General features: G+C 39.1%; 3 protein-coding genes across 3 annotated transcripts; all 3 read right to left on the bottom strand.

The window, feature by feature from the left end:
* Positions 1 to 482: 482 nt before the first annotated feature.
* On the bottom strand, positions 483 to 8,063 carry slc22a3 (solute carrier family 22 member 3). The gene is made up of 11 exons (XM_023420896.2): positions 5,692 to 8,063; positions 5,211 to 5,314; positions 4,943 to 5,097; positions 4,597 to 4,765; positions 4,368 to 4,485; positions 4,107 to 4,210; positions 3,753 to 3,967; positions 3,501 to 3,609; positions 2,429 to 2,541; positions 2,217 to 2,316; positions 483 to 1,778 (listed from the first exon to the last, which is right to left on the bottom strand). Exons 1-11 carry the CDS (start codon positions 6,088 to 6,090, stop codon positions 1,730 to 1,732), a joined length of 1,635 nt encoding a protein of 544 aa, XP_023276664.1. The 5' UTR covers positions 6,091 to 8,063; the 3' UTR covers positions 483 to 1,729.
* Positions 8,064 to 8,213: 150 nt separating this feature from the next.
* Positions 8,214 to 11,086, bottom strand: LOC111665859 (peroxiredoxin-like 2C). The gene is made up of 9 exons (XM_023420954.2): positions 10,889 to 11,086; positions 10,604 to 10,697; positions 10,383 to 10,436; positions 9,972 to 10,017; positions 9,743 to 9,870; positions 9,484 to 9,598; positions 8,847 to 8,969; positions 8,621 to 8,758; positions 8,214 to 8,373 (listed from the first exon to the last, which is right to left on the bottom strand). The coding sequence occupies exons 1-9, from the start codon at positions 10,995 to 10,997 to the stop codon at positions 8,266 to 8,268; spliced, it is 915 nt and encodes a 304-aa protein (XP_023276722.1). The 5' UTR covers positions 10,998 to 11,086; the 3' UTR covers positions 8,214 to 8,265.
* A 1,673-nt stretch (positions 11,087 to 12,759) lies between these two features.
* On the bottom strand, positions 12,760 to 18,725 carry txlnbb (taxilin beta b). Its single transcript, XM_023420953.2, has 10 exons — positions 18,616 to 18,725; positions 16,471 to 16,720; positions 15,973 to 16,064; positions 15,696 to 15,866; positions 14,627 to 14,821; positions 14,176 to 14,295; positions 13,993 to 14,067; positions 13,818 to 13,910; positions 13,486 to 13,581; positions 12,760 to 13,342 (listed from the first exon to the last, which is right to left on the bottom strand). Exons 2-10 carry the CDS (start codon positions 16,703 to 16,705, stop codon positions 12,833 to 12,835), a joined length of 1,587 nt encoding a protein of 528 aa, XP_023276721.1. The 5' UTR covers positions 16,706 to 16,720; positions 18,616 to 18,725; the 3' UTR covers positions 12,760 to 12,832.
* Positions 18,726 to 19,473: the final 748 nt, after the last annotated feature.

The following is a 19,473-nucleotide window of genomic DNA, read 5'->3' as shown; positions in this document are numbered from 1 at the left end:
TTGCTGGTGCAACTATTTACATGTATTTCGATTTATAATATATTCTAACCATGCTCCAGAAGTTGTCATGTGATTTTGAGAGTGTTCAGTAGTCTCAGAGACGTTTCCACAGTCACCATGAGAGATTTCCATCCTCCTTTTCGCAGCGACATGGATATTTACGCTTGAGGGAATCCTACTTCTCATGCATACCAGTGATTTTCAACACAATTTATGGTAACATGTCTTCCCATTCAGTCAGCACTATGTATGTGGGGCAGCTTTTGTTGGCTGCTCTGAAGCTTTCTGGGTAAACCTACAATGGAACAAAAGACTTAACAAAACCAACCCCTCAATTAGATATACAGTACATCATAAAAAACTGAACAATCAAGGGTATTGTTGTCTGGATGCTGGAAAATGCAAAGAAGATGCATTTTAAGGAAAAACATACTTTCAGTTCATGATGATACATTTTACAAATAGGTTCAAGGCTACAGTCCATCAGTATAATTCTGTTTATTTGCATTTATGTTTAAGAAAGAACTCTTTTATAAAAATACAGGTTAGGGATTTTAAAACAGTAATCAAAAACTCAAGAAAAAAGTTATTTTGCTTTTGTTCCTTACAGTTGAGAATATTCAATATTATTATCTAACAAAACCCATGAGAAGACCAAAACCAACAACATGTTAAGTGATGAGTATGCTGCTTCAGAAGGTCTTGTCTCACAACCCAGCCTTCAGTTTCTCTTTCAATAGTTTTGGACTCCCCCTATTCTTTCTGTGGCACTCAGCCCCAATTCCATTTGATCCCACGTAAAACTTACACTGTAGTGTTTAGTAAACATTACTCGAACAGGAATAAATAGAGCATTTGTTGGGGACTATTTTCAGTTGCACTAGCAAGTATTAACAGCATCAAGATGACTCTTATGTGAGACTAACTCAGAATAATCTACATTGCCCATGTTTATCAAAAATGATAGAACATGTCACTCAGTGCCAGTGTCACAATGTGTTTTTAATAGTTTTTGAACAATGGTGGAGCTCTATGTCACAGGGCTAAGCTATATCAAGCTTTGGTCACACAGAAGATACTTGTTAGTAGGATCACCTAATCGTTGGTTTTGGTCTTTTCATGGGATTCGTTGACAAGAAATGAGCCTGTAAATGTTTGTAAGTGTGTGTAAAGTGTTTTATAAATGGCCACCTGGTGGCGCTATTTGATATTCCTACCAGTCTTATTTAAATCACTTATCAAGTTTTTGACAAATCCTCCTGTGACAGACAAATGCACAACAACAAAAAAAATATTTCTGCTCCTTTACAATAACATCTGTAACGCAATCATCTGAGACTTTTATGTAATTTTTAAGTATCACCACCCAAAATTCCATACCGCAAGGGGATGCAAGGTCCTCAATCTTAATATAAAAAAACATAATTTGCACAAATTAATATTGTTGAGGTGTGAGGTTGCATAGATTTGGATCCTCTCTTCATTTAATTTTCAAAGGCCTCCTGTGTTGCATCCCCTCACAGTGCAATAATCTAGTTAACACCTTTAAAGTCCTCTGAATATCAAATGTAACACAAGTCTGCAATAACAACCACTGCAGTACATTTCATAGGACTGTTCCCTGGCTGTACATCTAATGAGCAGACTACAGTGAGACATCATGTGTATTGTAAACACCGCACAAATATAGAAAATAATTCAGTGATGTTGCAGCTCTTCATGGCATCAATCATATAATCAAGTCGTTTCCCTCTGCATTCTTTGACTTGTCTTTCCTCCTGTCAGAAAAAACAAGTACACAAGAAAAGAACATTAAGGATTAAAGCATCAACATTTCCTCTGCACCTCCTTATCATAAATCTAGATATTCTTATTTCCCAGACATCACTGACTGTCACCTTTTCTCACACCTTCCCTGCTATCTTTCTCCCCTCTTAACACCTTTTTCCTGTTGTCAAAAACGCTTTTTCTGCTTCATGTATTTATTAATATTATTTAGTACTGTCTTTTATTGTAAAACATTCTTGAAAAACAGTTATTAGTTGTCTTCTTAACACTGCTTATTATTGGTTTCTCATAATATTGGCAACACGTGAATTTAAAGTTTTTAGGTTGTTGTTAGTGTTGCATTCATTATAATGTGCTCTGGATAAGAACGTCAGTTCATGATGAAAAACATAAATAAATCTAATGTATTTATTATGAAATCCATTTACCCATTTAGATTCTCTACATCCTCTATGGTCTCTGGCAGGGCGACTCCACTCATTTCAGGTAACATTGTCACCAATCCACTGTACAGTATTGACATCACACCTGAAACAAATTTAACATTAAATGGCAAAAGATACCTTAAATTGAATTCTCCCTATATATCATTTTAGAGGGCTAAGAACATGGCGACATGAAAAGGAAGAGTAAAATCTACCGTAAAGAAAAAGAGGCAGCTCCTGCCAGATGCTGGCCAGTCTGTAGAGCAAGAATGGGGCTGCAATTGCTCCGAGGTCACTGGCCGATGAACACACTGACACACCCAAATTTCTGTGAGGAATTGAAAGTAGATAGTCATAATCAAATAAGATATACAGAATGTTTCTTCAATTTGCTTTTTTTAATTTTTTTAAATTTTTTTAATTTAACCTTTATTTTACCAGGCAAGAAACTAAGAACAAATTCTTATTCACAATGACGACCTTACTGTACTAGCTGTACTTCGGTACAGTGGTGCTTTCAGCTAAATGCTTACGTCAGCCATGTTGAACATGCTGATGCTGTGCAGGTATACTGCTCACAATGTTCAGCATCTTAATTTGGTTTGTTGGCATGCAAACATTTGCTCAAAGAAAGGAAAATTGAGGGATCACCCAAGTGTATACAATTGCTCCTGGCGGTAATATGAATGCGTGCAGCACACATCATTGCAGTTCATCCAGTAGTTGTTAAAGCACAAAACCACAAATGTGGCAGTAGAGGAAAGGGGATCAACACGTCATTAAGATATGTGTGAGAAGCTTCAATGTCTGTACAAAGTTTCATGGCAATCCATCTAATAGTTGTTTGACCAACCAACTGACAGACCAACATTGCCAACCGGATTTTAAAAAGATTTTAAAGATACAAAGGGTATCTTCTTAATTAGTGTATGGTAATTGATTCATTTTATACAGTGAAAACTGCTTCTAATTTACCTAGTAAAACAACAAATATGTGCTTGAATTGTGGAAGTGAAAATGTCCCTAGGTAGGCACAGATGTTTGTTACCTAAAACAGTTTCTGTCTTTTCTGCTTAAATGAGTTCAGGCATGTTCTACAAAGAAGCTGTGTTTTTCACTTGGATTTGAACATTCACTTAAAATTTTTGCACTGGCAGGCACTTTTCATCTTTTCATCTGCTTATGTTCTTGTTAGTCTGATGTGCACGTCAAATGCAGCTTGTTTATCATCTTTCGCAGCTCATAAAAAAACAAATCCATATCTACCAACACTCAGTGTTTTCACACCTCAGAGGTGTCGGATACATCTCTGTGTTTGCAAAGTTCACAGTCTCAAATCCAATGGCAACAGCAAGCCTGCCGATGATTGCAATCGACTTTTTCAACCAGGCAAAATCTGTAAGACAGAAGAACAAAAGCCCAAGTAGAAGCATCATCCCTTTACGAATTGAGGGATTGTCATTACCAACAATTCTTCAATCATCACACCGTTTTTTCAGCTCTTCAACTGAATCCACATGCACTATCAGCTGTACTTACCCATGGAGACAAAGGGAATTATGAGACAGGCAATGCCAGCAGTGAAGTTGGAGATGGCCATGAGGGAGCGTCGACCGACTCTGTCGACCAGCAGGTAGAAGATGAGGCCGGTTGGAAGCTCCACCACAGCCGAAATGAAAAAATCTAAGAAGAGGTTGTCTCCTGTGATCCCAAGCCGCAGGACCAGGCCTTGAAACACGACAGTGCTGGTAAACCTGGATGAGAGCAGAGGAATATCGAGTTAAATTTATTTTTTGAAATTGCCAACACATCCTCCAAGAACCATAGATATGGTATTTTATAATATTATGTAGTGGTAAACAACTCAATATAAAATCACAAGAACTGACTTACCAGGCATAAATTAAAATTAGTGTGTTTTTTCTTATAGTTGGTGTCCTAAACAAATCCATAACCGATACAGGATTTACATCTTTCTTTTCCTCCAAAAGAATTATCTGAAAAATATTATATTGAATGGTTAATCAGAGTTGGTAAATCATATTTCCAGATTTACATTTGCATCGGCAAATCGGCAAACTTGATTCAAATCACAGCTCCCAAGGTAAACCAAGACAAAATCAGAATACACGATCTTTCAAAATATTGACATACCTCTTGAATATTATGTGGTAAAGATCTCCCATTGCATTTTGCAATGTCAGCAGTAACTCTCATGGCCTCTGTAGTTCTTTTTTGTGAAAACAGCCAGCGTGGAGATTCAGGAACAAGCCTTTAAAAAAAACAAGCACACATTTGTTGTGGATTCAGTAGCTACATCAGAACTACTATAAAGATGAATAAGACTGGCTTATATGAGGCAAACCATATACTGTATTCTTACCAGTGGTATGAGATGAACAGAAAGCAGGGCACGCTCATGACCAGCTGCAGAGTCCTCCAGGAAGACAGGAAGTAAGCCAGGCCAGGCAGGATGCACATGCCAGTAGAGTAGAAAGTCCGACTCGCCATGGAAACGAATTTCCTGTTGTCTGATCCAAAGAACTCGATCACTACATCAAAAAAGATAATAAGTTAAGGAATACACTTTTATATATATATATTTGTCCTAGCACAGATGATTGACAGATGCAGGTTAAAGCCAAAATATGTGGAGGACAATATGATCATTAATAAGCAGGATCAAATATGTAGCCAAGCTTAATTAGAGGTCCAGTGTTTGTACATACCAAGTACATAGGTGGCTGTCCATGCTCCCTTTCCAAAAAACCCTTGTAAAAATCTAAAGATGAGCAGCAGCAGGTACCATGGCGACAGCATCACCCCTACACCTGAGATACCAAGGCCAAGCATTGATGCAATCAAACATGGCTTTCTACCAAACCTGTGAAAAGACCAAACAGTATTTATTACTGTTACAACTGATTCAGTACTTACATGCTTGTCGGTGGATATTGTGAAAAGAAAACGACTGAAATGGATTGCTGCAACACAAACCTGTCAGCCAGGTAGCCAGTGACGAAAGCCCCAACAAAAAATCCACATGCCAGGAAAACTTGATTCAGATCAGCGAGCCAGGATTTCTCACAGACCAGTGAGAACTAGGAGAAGGAAGATTTAAAAAACATTTCATCCAAAACTAAAATTAACAGAACTATTAGTGGTTTTTATAATTATGTTTTTGACAGAAATAAATAACACAATTAAGGATCAAGAAAACTGAAATGAAAAATTTTGAAAAGGAAGCTGAAGTTTGAAGTTTACACCCAGGAGGAAAAGGGAGCAATCATCTAAAATATCTCTAAACAAAGCTTGCCTGAGTTGTTTCTAGTTCTAGGGCAGCTTGGTTTGTGTAAATAGAGTTGCACAACATCACATGATTATTACTTGTGATTTATGTAGTACAGTGAGTTTCCTCCTAAGTAATGAGTTATGGGATCTCTGTTCATGCTGCCAGGTAGAAAGAAAATATACCTACCTCAGAAACAATAGTGCTGTGGCTTTCATCAAACACCCATCTGCCATCACAAGGCACCAGCTCAGTTGCATTGGAAGTCAACAGCCAGTTAAGTTCATTGCATTTGTTTTGGTTTTTGCTCCAGTCCACATCAAACCTCTCACAGTGGCTGAAGGATCCTGACTGTTCAGAGTGGGGGACAGTGACTTCACGCACCTCGGCCTCCGTCCAGCCACATTCCTCCCGGAGGTGCTCAGACCCAGGGCTCCAACACCAGTGATCCGGAGTGTGCGCTAAGAAAACAACCCCGACAAATACAAAAGCAAAAATTACTAATGGAAATGACCCAAGTGTAACAATCTTTTTCTGGAAAGGTCCAAAGTCTCCTATGTGGTTGATGAGTTTGTCTACATTTGCCATCTCTGCTGATTGTTTAATGTCTGAAATAAGATCCTGAGTCTGTTAAAGCAGCTCCAATCTGAGAATGTCTAAGAAGAGACGCGTCTTTAAAGAGATCAGTGGGGCCTCAGTGTTGATCAAAGTCCCTCATTCTTTCTCACTCTTCAGTTTACTGGTCATCTTTTCAAGGAATTTTGCAAGCCTTCTCTGACCATTAAAAGTGCAGCGTTACCAAACTGCAGTTTATGGCCCCTCTCTGCAAAATCCCAGGCCCTTAGCCTTTTGTTCCTGCACCATCCACATTCCAATCAGGGAAACAGTTTGTTTACCAACTTTTTCTTTGCTTTTATCAGGGGCAATTTTAAGACCATTAATCTTATTGATTTGAACCCTTGACTTTCCTGTCGTGGCACCAGCAGGTTGGCACTTTTGGCTTTTTAGTGAAATACTCTGACAAATATTGGTTGAATTGCCTTTGCCATTGCAAGAGACATTTGTGGTGCCCAGGGGATGAACCCTAATGAATTTGGTGATTCCATAATTTATCCTCTAGCAGCACCATGAGGTTGATATTTGTGGTTTTGCGTGAAATATCTAGACAGCTATTGCCATAAAGTTTGGTGCAAACATTCATGTTGCCCTCAAATAACTTTGATGATCCCTTAACCTTTCATCATCCTTTATTTTCTAATCAGTAATTGAAACAGTTTTGTTCACTACAATGATGAATGAAACATCTGTAAAGTAATCGACACATGAAAAACATGGTCTTAAATTGCTCTGCATGTTCCAGTTTATCTGAGGCAAACCGCAATGATTTCTCTGGGCAACAGACCCAGATTAGCCTGTGAAATGCATAGGTAGTTAGAACGTAGCATAATGTGAACATTAACCAAAAATGGAGCATTTCACAGAAACAGGATATACTATAATCCAGGTTAGTGAGTTCTCCTTTTTCAAACCTAAATATATTTACCATGAATGATGCATTCTCTTTCTCTGGGTTAACTGCTTACACAACCTTTCTCTTACATGGTTTTCTGAGAAATTGACTCATCTAATTGTCTTTGGTTGACCTTGAGCAGCGTGATATATTCTGTGCTTGTCATTGAATGTTGAACCATACACAGAATATCTTTTAGTTTCATAACCAGCAGCACGTATTGTCCTCGTAACATCTGGCCTCACTCCAAGAACCTCATACAGAGTCACAGTCATCACATGTGCTCTCACAACATATTATTCAAGTTTAAGATTAGACTAGAGTCTTCAGGTAGAGCCTTTTGTAAGATACTTAGCATATAAATCACATGAGAGTATTATGTTCAGCTACCTTTGTGTATGTTTAATTTATCTCAGTCTTATATTACTGTATACTGATTGGATAGTAACCAGTAACTTCCAGGGATGGCATTCATGTGGTGAACCATACATTTGTATTTTGCATCTCCCTTTATTTTATATTTTTTTTAGGCTTTAATTTTATTCTACTCATCTATTCTATATAGTATATTTATGCTAAATGCATATATTTATTTTCATTTGAATACCAAGAATCTTGGGCATTAAAATGTCCTTCTGTATGACTAAAGCTCAATTTTATCTAATCTCAAAGTACAGCATGTTAGTGCAGTCTTTTCTACTTTTGAAAATTTGCAAATATTGTGTGCTGTTGGGATTGAACAGAGAAAGACCAGTACAACAACATCACAAACCGCAGTCCCAACCCTCAATGAGCTATACAGAGATAAGATTTTTGGTTGCAAGGGTTTTCCATGGGATAGCATTAAATTTGTCATGTGTTCCTATTATTTTTCCATATACTGTATGTGGCGAATAGAGGCAGGTAACACACCACTCTGACCTGAGCTGAAATAATTTACTCAGCTAAAGAATTACAGTATAAGCCTACAGCAAGAGAATATACAGAATAACAGAATTTGTTTGATTACAAAATGATCTCAATCAGTTTTGTTAAAGTAAAAGGTTGTTAATTGTACAGTAATAGTTTATTGGACGTATTTATCTGTGATTGTAAACCCTCTAAAAGAACATGTTGCATTACGATTCAGGATTTACGAACTCTGCTTAACAGTCACTCTTATTCTAAACTTGGTACAAGAAATTTATCAGCCAACGTCACCTGCTTCTGTATTTCTTTAATTAGTCAATGTTGTGTATGAAGGAGTTTAATCTTCACTGCGCAGATAAAATGTCCTCCACTGTCGGTCGGTCTATTGGACTCTGGCAGCGGTGAGAGAACAGCACCCTCCCATGTTCGTCCAAAACAAAGTCGCCTCCCAGCTGGAAAGTATAGGTGAAACAAAATCAACAAAAACATGTACAAAACCTTAATATTTTCTGTTAAAAACCCAGCTGATGAATAGACAAGTATTTAATTATTATTTTATATATATTATATATTTTAATTATTGTATTTTTGTGAAGTGAGAAGCTTCACTGGAGAATTCGGACTTTGGATGCCTTGCACAAGGACACAACAAGTTCTGCTGCTGCCGCCTCAAATATCCTCAACACAGCAACATTTTACCTGAAACATGTCGTCTTGTATTGATGGGAGTTCTCTTGGAAACTCCATATTATCCGCCACATACTCAGCATAGAGCAGCATGTTACTGAAGTTTAATACTTTCTTCAGAGATGCCTGCAGGCCGAACGCAGTGTATATCTGCAATACCCAACACAAGGTTCATCAGTCAAAGTATGAAACTTGTAGCGGTATTCTGCATTTCTGTTGCATGGTGTTGACTCCTGACCTTTCTATCAGGGTCCAACAGCATGTCGTACCGACAGCCTGTCTCCTGTAGCCAGTGTGAAGCTCCCTCCCGACAGCCAAATGAAACAATCACCACTTCCACAGAGTGTGCATCCAGGGATCTCTGCAAAATTATGTAATTTTTTACATCCAAAGGCAGCTATGCCCTTTACAGCATTTTAAACAGCATTTCAAACGGTTCAAAGATGCTGATTTTCAGGATTGCGGTCTGAGGTGATTGTGGTTATTTCTGAGAATAATACTGCGCTTAATTCGGTCAGATTCATTTGCTTCATCACTGAGAGGTTTTCTGTCAGCCACAGGAGGAAAAAGACTGGAGGCTGTCCAGTTTTTGCTCTGTGATTATGCTGAGATCTAAAGTCAGTTAAGAGAAATAATTCACTCAGAATTAATAATGAACTTAGAGCACGTAACAGAACAAACATTTAACCAGAGGAGAATACTCCAAACTGATAATTAAATTCAACAGCTGGTATAGTCATGAGCACTTTTACAATAAAGGAGAGAAAACAGAAAACGGAGCATTAAGATAAGGTCAAGTGTACATCATCATGCTTTCACTACATATAAACATAATTTCCTGTAAAAAAACAAAATATGAGCTGAAATTTTGATACCTGACTCTTCTCCAGATCTTTAAGATGGAGACGACAGAGCAGGCAGGAGAACTGACGGATTAACACCAGCAGGATCTTTTTACCTTTCCCAAGATATTTCTGCAGTGTCACTGTTCTGAGAAACACACAGAAACTCTGAAATGCTAAAGTGCAAAATAGAAAATGCCAACACAGAAGTTTTGATATATGTATTTAGTCAGATAATTTGTGATGTTTATTGACAAGAGTGGTTGTGTGAAAAGAAAGGAATCAAACTCACTCTCCTGTCTTGGCATCGATGAGCGGTGTGTCTGGTGGAATACGTCTTGATTGATTGTCCTCAGTCAGTGTTTTAGCACTAAGTTGCAACTCATCATCCAAACGTTGTAGAAAGGAATCCCACTGCATCTGTGTTGCATTGGACACACTCGGTAAGAATAGAAAAAAGTACATGCAATAGCGCTGTGGAGAATACTTTTTGAGATTTTTTTTAAATTTAAACAACTCACTGCGAGCTGCTGAAAGTCTTGCACAGCATCCTGCAAGGCTGCACAACTGGAAATGTAATGCAATAAAGTTTTTAGGGTTGTTATAGTTTATTGGGCCTGTGACTTTGACCTGTGAGAGGAGGTTTACTATTGCAAAATTCTCTCAGCAGATTTCTTTTTTTCTTCATCAGGCCGTCAGTTACAGCACTTTTGGTGGCTGGAGTGAATTTTTATCCCATTTAGACATATAAATATAATAAATATAAATATAAATATAATTGAAAGCCCTAAAAATAAAGGTTTAAGGTGGATATTGTTGATGCAATATCTAGATAACAGTCATTCGTCTGTTCCTCACTTGTGTCAAATGTAGTTTGGTAGTTTTGGGTGCAAAGCTCTGAGGTGAGGACTTCATTAAGAAGTAGATCTTACTGATTGTTTTTTGTCCATAGGTCCTCTGCATCCTTTTTCCTCTTAACAGACAGACTGTGAAATAATAAAAAAAAAAATCAAAGTAAGCATCTAATTTGTTCATATATAAGAACAATGCTGAATCTGTGACGCTACGTGCTTCATAAAACTTTTTTAAAATGTGTTTTTACAGTAGCTTTTACAAGTACAGGCTGTTTATAGACTGTGGAAACTGCCTGAACCTTCTGTACAAGCCGGCAGCAGCTTCAATCAGGCCCAGCAGTGACTGTTTTTGCTCAATGCGGATTTTCTGTCTGATGAATTCCTGGAAAGAGCCTGTGAGAGATAAAGTGCATAAAGTTAGCATGTAACAGTCTGTTAGGGTTCATTCTTTAAGTCTAATGATTGACAGGCCTCCTGCTACCCTTACGCAGGGTATGACTATAAATCGTCTGCCAACTGCAGAACACGGTGTCTGCATGTCTATTTTTATGTGCACTTGTCTGGCCACACAAAATGCTGCCTACCTTCTTTGCTGTCCTTTTCGGCGAGGTCCAGCAGAGCTTTTCCATTTTCAACAAAAGCTGTGAGAGCTTTTACACAGGAGAGCGCAGTTGGGTTTACTCCTTCTGCCATTTTCACTTTGAATGTGCACCTGCAATAGTTGCATGAGATATGCACCGACTTATCAGTGTACCTCTGTCAAATAACCTCTGCTGTCGCTCCAAGTCCACTTTGGACAAATGGGGAAATAAAAGATTGTCTGCTGAAGCTCCGTTTAAAGGGGAACTCCACTGATTTCACACGTGAATATCAGTTCCATCGTTTTTGATAAGTAGCCTACTGCTCAGCCTGTGGAAACATTTGTATAATGTTTTCTGTGGCTATGGAGGCTTTCCTTTTTGTTTTTAAGAACTTTATTTAGAACGATGTCAGATAAAACAAGGGTGGCATAACTGCTATAATCCAAACAAAAAATTGGGAAAAATGATCAGGCTGCATCTTCAGAAAAGTGAAAATGCAAAGGATCTTATCAGCTTGTGTTGTATTTTTCACACTAAAGTCATCAGTATAGTTAAAGCCCCTACACACACACTGGTGTTTTCACTGACGTTGCCTGATGAGACTGCACTTGAACTTCCTCACGATTCTGTTGGGTTTGGTTGCACCTGTAAAAGGAGTCAACATACTTTACAGTGATACAACTTCACAGAGACACCTGTCATCACCTTTGCAATAAACTACAGATGCAGAACCTGCTTAGAATTCATGTGTAATATGGATTTGGGAGAAGCTATGGCAATCGTTTGTAATGCCCAGTGTAGCTCCACCCAACCTGTGTGGGTGTGCCGAGCCTGTAAATCTTGTTTTACAGTTACATTACATCGTTGTTATTACAGGAATAACAACAATGTGTAAATAATAGTGTAATCGTAGTATCTGTTATTATGGTTTTAAAAAAAAAAGTATCTGATCAGCAGATGTGATGTAGGGAAGTGAAAGCTTTGATGGTAAGATGAGAACATGGATGTTTTAAGGGTACATTAGCTGATTGTTATTTTTTTATTATTTTGTCAGGAGTCTTCATCCAAAGTTGTGAAGCCGCTTGTTCTGCAAATTTTATTCCCTATTCTGTGATCCAACTTAAAATCTTCAATCTTCAATGATGATATTAAGTAACATAAAAATATTGCTATCTCTCAGGGAATGTAACAATCATACACAGTAGGTGTTTGTAATGAACACCAGTTTTACAACTTAGGTTCTTAATAATATTGATTTTAGTTTTTTTTGTTTTTTTTCCATCTCTTTGACGGACAGCTCTAAATATACCCGTGGCCTTGGCTGCTGTTTCTGGGGAGAAAAAGCCCATCAAAGGCGAGAATTGAACATGCATCAAAGGTGGTTGCAGTTGTGAACCAAATACAGCGCCATAACCGGTGAATTCATCCAGAACCAACCTAGAAGCCAAAAACTGAATTGATTCAAGCTGCAGATTCTGTTCTCAGTTTTCATGTAACAGATTTTTTAAGCCTGATGACTGTACTTTATTTCTCACATCTCCTACCTTTAACTTTTGATGTTTTGTAACACAGTTAATATTTTGTATTAATGATCAGACAGGAGAGTTTCATGTCTAATCTTAAGCTGTCGTCTAGAAAAAATGAATGAGAGTTTTACCACCAGAAACAGAGATGCCCGAAATACAGTAGCTCCATCCACTTTGCAACTCTATAGGTCTGTGTGTAGAAAATAAGGACGCATGTCAAACCTTTCTTTACTTTTTGGTCTGCGTGTTAGAAAAGCCATAAAGCTGCTTTGTTGTAGTTGGCCTGTTTCAGGATATAAAACAAAGCTTCTCTTAAATCTTGACATATCAGGATCACACACTAAAGACTAAAGCCAGCATTTTTCATTTTATTGCTATGAATCTCACATAAACAAGGTTTCTTTTCACAGTCGTTGCAGCATTAATCAACTGATTCCATTTCCAAATCTCTCTGTTCTTGGTATCCATCCTCCTTGGCTTCCTGGAGGTGTTCGCCATTGCTCTCCTGTATGTGGTTCTCCTCTGGCCCCTGGACGCCCTCAGAGTGTCCTTGTGATTGGCTAGCGACTGTTTCTGTGGGTATGACATGAGAGATTGTAAAAGAACCGGCAATCTCCTTCAGACGGGCCTGCTCGGCTTTCAGTTTAGCCAGTTCCTTGGTCAGTGGAGTTTTGAGTGTCGGGGTCCCAGCGGGGGCATCAGTGGCTTCGGTATTCTGGACAGGGTGGTCGGCTTCTGGGTCTTTAGCGGTCTCCTGCACCTCGGGGACCTTCTCCTCTGTTGGTTCGGCAGTGGTGACGCCTGGTTGACTTCCAGCTCCCTGCATCTTCTCATAAAGACTCTTCCTCTCCTCTTGCAAAGCCCTGCACAGATTCTCAAGCTTCTGGTTCTTGATGGTGATGAGCTCAAACTCCTTCTCCTTGATCGCTTTCTATAAAGGATTAAAATGTATGTAACATGAGTAAAAGTGGGGAAATCGTTTCTTGTAAACAGATTTCTTTCAGTGGGTCATTTATAGCCCAAAAATAATCATAGTTTTTAGGCTGTAAATGACTGAAGAAAAATCTTTCTTACGTCTGCCACCATGTCAATGAGGCTCTTGTTGCAGCCATCAAAGCGAGTCTTCCATGACTGGCACTCCTTCTCCAGCTTTTTCATTTTCTTGGCCATCTACAACACACACAAAAAAAATCACATTACACTACACATAATCAAAGCAACTTCTAAAAATAAGTGCCACAATAGAGTGTAGGATTAGTTTGTCGGCTTTCTGAAGTTATTGTAAATCTCATGGGATTTTTTTTTCTCTTATTTCTGTTTTCATTATCTCTTTATTGGCAGATAAACTAAATAATCTAACCAATATCTCGAGGCTGACTTCAAATATTCTGTAAAACTGTTCTTACTTTGTCCATGTCCTGTTTGAAGCTGCTGTAGACACTGTTACTCTTTGATACCGTGCCCTGGAATTCATCAAACTTCTTGGAGTACATATCGAGCTGAGGAGAAATGGAGAGAAAAATATTATACGTGTCTGTAGCGAGGTAGAAAAACAAGCCAGTTTTGCCCATGTCACTGTACCTGGGTCTTCATATCGATCTCTTGCTCCTTCATGACCTTCACTTGCAATTTATATTCCGCAGCCTGTTTTAGCAGCTGTGGAACATTGAAATATTCCATGAAAATGAGCATTAGGGGATTAGAATTGCAAACACGTTATTAAAATGCTTGTAGCACTCAGCAAATCTGATACACAAAACGTACTAGGTCTTTTTCCAGCTTGTGCTTCTCCTCCGCCTCCTTCAGTATCATGTTTGCCTGCGTGAGCTTGGTTTCCAGCAGCTTTTCTTTCAGGTCTCTGTGTTTGAAGACCTTTTCCAGGTTCTGGAAGACATTCAGGTGAATTTATGAGTCGTTTTCACACAGAAAGCTGTTTCACTTCTTGCTCGGGGAGCTTTGGCTACATAAAATTGAAATACTGTAGCTAATAAATGTAAGACCTGGGTGAATTTTGCAAATAATTCATGTGTTTGGTAGGGGCGCAGAGGCCCAGATGTGTGCAGTTTTACATAAGGCTAGTGCAAGCAATGTCAAGAGTTTGTATGTAGATTGGGAGGACAAATTCACAAATCTAATGTTTTCCTGTAACAGCTCAAATGTTGTGTGACTGTCTGGTGGAAACCAACGTGTCCTTAGCATGTGGCAGGATCCATACCGCCTCTCGCTGGTCGTATTGTGAAATGAGTCCCTTCAGTTTCTCTGCCAGAGCGCTGTTCTCCTGGCACAGCTTGGTGTTGCGGCTGCTGTGCTCCTCGATTTGGGCCTGAATCTCACTGAGCGTCCCCTGGAAGTGGGTGGTGATCTCTTTCCTCTTCAGGTCGTCCTCTCTGCACCTCTGCAGGGTCTCCTCCTGTATTTCAAGGATGGATGTTAGAACTAAAGCCACACTGCACAAGATGCATTTGCAGTTGAAACAGTGTCCATGTATTTTTACCCAGTATTTTTTTTCACACCTAAAAGTGAACGACTCTTTTTTTTTGTTTGTTTTTTTTTTTGTTTCAATTTCTTAATTAATTAGCCACTTCAAAGGGTTCAGTTAAAGCTGACTGGCCAATGTATTGTATGTCTAGTGACTGGCACTAGAAGCAGGTGGAATTGCTTCTAAGCCTCAGGTTTTTTTCAAACAGTTTATATAAAAGTCAGTATCAAATCTAGAGCTGTGACGATGATTCAGTTCATTTATTAATGTGTCTAAAAATAGTTTAGACATGTTGGATGAACAAAACAAGCAATCTGAAGTCACATTTTTCAATTAAAAGTTTTTTTACTGCATGACAGCAACTAAGTATCTGCTTTTTCCAACATTTCATAAAAGCAGTATGATATTTACAGCCCGATGTTAATTGTAGATGTTATGTGCCTTATTCTATTCACATCTCCCAAGTGTTGTATTTAATATCTTTGAAAACTGTAGACTCGAACACAACATTGGCTTCACAACATGAACTGTGGGTGTGGTGAGGACTGTAGGTGGGTTTGAGAGGTCACACCCTGAGCTTTGACATAATGGCTGATCTTCGGTGCCAGCTGATGTCACCTCCCGTAGAGCACAACATATGGTGACAACAGTGGGCACCAAAACTCAACTAACAGCACCTGGCAACCTCAGTAGCTCAGTAGAAGTAGCTAGATACCCAGCATGGATCTAGTGTTTAGTTGATCTTAAACGATACTGCTTACTACCACTGCTGCATGCCGGGCACTAACGTCAGGAGCTGAAGTACCTTTAAGGTCTTGTTGTGCCTCTGCAGCTCTCGGCAGAGCCCCTCCAGTTTACTGCGAGCCAGCACGGCCCGGCTGTGCTCGCTCTGCAGCTGGTCCTTCTCCTTCATCACTTGGAGCAACTTCTTCTGCAGAACCTTCAGCTGTTTCTGATCACTGCGATGCTCCTCCAACTGCAAAAGCACACAGGCAAAATCTGCCATATATCCAGCATTGCTCTGGAGGAGAAGTATATTTTCTTTTTTTATTTGTCTTTGCCTTCATTCATCATCCACTCACCAGCTCGGCGTGCTTCTTGATGATGGCCTCCAGTTTCTTTTCTGGAGAGTCGAGTTTGTTCAAACTTTGCATCAGCAGCATGGCTTCCTTCCCTTAAGAGCCACAGAGAATTTTAAGTTAAACATCAGCTGTCCGGTGATCGCCCTCAAGCACGAGGTGAATCCGATTTATCACACGCAGATATGTAAATATAAAGGTTTTTACTACGGAAAATATGCATGAAATTATTTTTGGAAACCCCATTTGGGATTACGAGAAGTCTCTCACCCCAAACTGTGAAAAATCACTGGCACCTGAGTCAACTGAACAAACTATAAAAGGCATGTGGAAATACTATTTTACCTGCGCTTGTGTTGCAGATGGATGCACTTACACGCATTACAGCTCTGCTTACACACCTATCGGGTTCAGTACAAATTTGGACGTCTGCTGACTGAGCTGAATGAAACCCACCTCAGCTAAAATCAATAAAACATATTGAGGAAAAAAACAAAACACCTAGGTTTTTGAGCATCTTCTTCTCCAGTTTCTGGTCCTTGCGGGCGTCTGCCTCTTTGACGGCTGTGACCTCCTCTGTGTCCTCTGGCTCAGCGGGAATCTCGGCAGCCTGGTAGGTGCTAATGATGTCCTCCAGCTGCAGGCCCAGGTCCTCTGTCAGGTCAATGTGCCGACCCTTGGCTGGCGACGCCTCGGGACCGGTGGGTGCAGGGCTGCTCTCCTGACAAGTCTCCATTATTCCGAGCTAGTACTGAGAGGGAAAGATGGTTTCTGTAAAGGACCTTTAGATAACAAGGATAACATTGTTTTTCTAAAGGATAACAGACTGACTTTCAAATATTTATTTTAGTGGAGCCGGAGTTTCACCAGCCAGTGTCTGTCAAGTTAATGTTGGCTCCAAAGTCATTTCTAACGTGTCTTATTTTTCCTCTTTTGGAGGCAAGTTTAGTGAAACTAAATCTGTTTAACTTAGATTGGATTTCCTAATTTCAGGCTGTATATACAGCTGACATTTTGACTTGTCATAGTAGCAAAAGCACAGTTGTCACTACTTTATGACAACAATAACAAAGGTCTCTTCAAGTGTCCCAGTAAATCATGACGGTGGGACTGTGAGCATGAACGACACAGGGACCCTGAAACTGAAGCAGATAAATGGAATTTAGCCATCATTCATTTTTATCATTTACACCTCTGTCCTTCCTACTGCGGCCATGAAGAAGACCCATGCAGCTAGACTGATCAATCAGCCCGGCTGATATATTGACCAATATTAATTAAATTTCTAGACCAGAACTGCTACAATGTTAGTTGATGCATCGATTACTCAAAAGTACAGAAAATCTTTTGTGATCAAGCAAAAATGCAAAAAACATTTGCTGGTTCCAGCTTCTCAAATGTTACGGTTTATTACTTTCTTTTTGTGACATTTGTGATATATGACAGTAACTGAATATCTTTGTTTTGGACTATTCACCAGACAAACAAAGCGTTTGAAGACGTCACGTTTTATGACATTTTTTAAGACCAAACGATTAATTGAGAATCGGTAATGGAAATATTTGTCAGCTACAGCAGAGACAGATACAGAAATGCCAAGACAAAGAGAGTTCTGACAAGTTGACTTTCAGCTGTAAAATATTCAGCTCTGTTTGTATCATCACAATTTGTGGGAGAAAAAAAAAAGGATACTACTTAAAAAATGTTTCTTGGTAAAATAAAGAAAGAGTCCATTTGTGACTTGGTTCCACAGTTTAAACTCCAAATCCAGCACGGTGCCTTTGAGCAAGGTACTAAAAACTGCTGAATACTCGTGTGCAGTATTTTCTTAGTCTTAACAACATGTCATGCTTCACTCAAAAACAGACATTTGGAAAATGTTGCCTTTTTTTTGGCAAAAACGTGATCCAACACCGGCCATTAAAATGATTAGAGCTTATTAGTATCCTGCAGTGATTGAAATTAAGTGATATATAATGGCTTAGTTTGTGTCAGTCTAGTGTTGTACAGGCTCATAGCCAGAGCCTGTTTACTTGCATAAAATTAGTGCAGCCTTCACACTGCCTGTGCTTTCACAAGCAGAGCACATGGCACCTGTTCCAGGCCCCACAGGCTATTTTAAGAACTTCTTAATATGGGCAAGTTATTTATTTATTTCTACTCCACTCTTATTGATGTCAATGTCAGTAGTTGTTTGTACAAAAGCTGCATTTTCCAACTATAAAAAACATCAATGTGACATAAGCAACCCCATCTATATTCAATATTTTAAAAGGAGGCAGATATCCGAATGGAAATTCAACTAAAAATAAATGACTTGGAAAAGGCAACATTGGTTTCTTCGGTGTCCAAGGAAACAACACTTGTAGTGCACAAAGTTAGAAATTAAGCAGTTAGTTTTGAAGTTATCTTTTCTTGAACAAAATCAATCTCTTTCCATTCTGTTAGCAAATGACACAAGCAAGTCTCCTTTCATGTTTAACAAACCTTGTGAGTTTCAGAAAGCCATCGAATTCAGACAAACAGTTATAAGTACCTTTGTAAGAATAGTAAGAGGTTTGGAAACCATTTAAAGCACAGGACGTAAAGTTATTAAAGTGTAAATGTCCCCGAAGAAGCAGGGTAACGAGCAAACAGGGTTCTTACCAGGACCAAGGGCCAGTGGGGGAAAAGGAAGAGTGTTGAGGGGCTCGGCCAGGCTGCCACCACAGATACAACAGCTGTGATACGACCACCTCAAAATAAATCAGAGGAGCACAGCTCACTCTGAGCAGAGAGAGAGCATGTCTCTGTCCAGGCCACTCCACTTACAACTCATGGACCTCATCGGATTGTTATCTTTCCAGGAATTTACCCCCGACTGTGACATATAGTAGTTGTGTGTATACTCAGTGTGTTTGAATGCAATTAAAATGCTTCATCGTTTAAAGGTTCTTCTGTGAAGATCTTGATCAGATATTTTATTTGGTCCCTCTGCTGCTTTAAACCAACGCTGAACTGATTTTATTTTAAGCTGGGATGCTGTTAAAAGCCATATAATTATTCTAACAAATGGGCCTGACAGGCCTAGTCACTGAGCAGGAGAGAAAAAAAGGAACCATTTCTCTGATTGGCCAGAATTAGAACAGACCTCCTCTCCAACCCTGAGAAGAGCGTCGGTGCCGGTATAATGCGCTCTAAGATCAGTCATTTCCTCACTTAATACATGCTTAACACGTCCAGTATTTAGGTACAGTCCAGTACACTGCCTGTGCCACCGATACACAGTGGAGAAGATGTAGGTTTGAATTTAACGCAGTAAAATACAACCTGAAAACGGTTGAATATTATCCACAAGGTGAGAACTATTTTTGGAAGCATTCATTTATTTTTCTTGTTCCATGTTACGACTGCAGTAATCATTTTTCACCAGGTGATGTCACTGGTAGGTTTCACTCTAGATTTTTATTTTTTTTCCACACCCCCTCCTCAAGATAAAATGTGAATGATTTCATCTGAAAACTC

The sequence above is a fragment of the Seriola lalandi genome, unplaced genomic scaffold, assembly GCF_002814215.2.
Source record: "Seriola lalandi dorsalis isolate HSWRI2012SDOR001 ecotype SW California unplaced genomic scaffold, Sedor1 jcf7180002054660, whole genome shotgun sequence".
Taxonomy (NCBI): Eukaryota; Metazoa; Chordata; class Actinopteri; order Carangiformes; family Carangidae; genus Seriola; species Seriola lalandi.
This window is presented reverse-complemented; position numbering and strand designations above follow the sequence as displayed.

Bases quoted from the DNA above. Each gene is read 5' to 3' on its own strand.
- LOC111665859 (XM_023420954.2), bottom strand. From the start codon at position 10,997: ATGGCAGAAGGAGTAAACCCAACTGCGCTCTCCTGTGTAAAAGCTCTC. The intron at 10,437-10,603 runs GTTCAGGCAGTT...ATTATTTCACAG, and splicing joins GCTGCCGGCTTGTACAGAAG to TCTGTCTGTTAAGAGGAAAA. The intron at 8,759-8,846 runs GTCAGGAGTCAA...TGGGTATTGCAG, and splicing joins TGTTGGACCCTGATAGAAAG to ATATACACTGCGTTCGGCCT.
- txlnbb (XM_023420953.2), bottom strand. From the start codon at position 16,705: ATGGAGACTTGTCAGGAGAGCAGCCCTGCACCCACCGGTCCCGAGGCG. The intron at 15,867-15,972 runs GTGAGTGGATGA...GTGCTTTTGCAG, and splicing joins TCAAGAAGCACGCCGAGCTG to TTGGAGGAGCATCGCAGTGA. The intron at 14,068-14,175 runs GTACGTTTTGTG...AATGTTCCACAG, and splicing joins ACAAGCTGGAAAAAGACCTA to CTGCTAAAACAGGCTGCGGA.
- slc22a3 (XM_023420896.2), bottom strand. From the start codon at position 6,090: ATGGCAAATGTAGACAAACTCATCAACCACATAGGAGACTTTGGACCT. The intron at 5,315-5,691 runs GTAGGTATATTT...TCCTTCTCCTAG, and splicing joins ACAGCACTATTGTTTCTGAG to TTCTCACTGGTCTGTGAGAA. The intron at 3,968-4,106 runs GTAAGTCAGTTC...GCTCTCATCCAG, and splicing joins CTAATTTTAATTTATGCCTG to GTTTACCAGCACTGTCGTGT.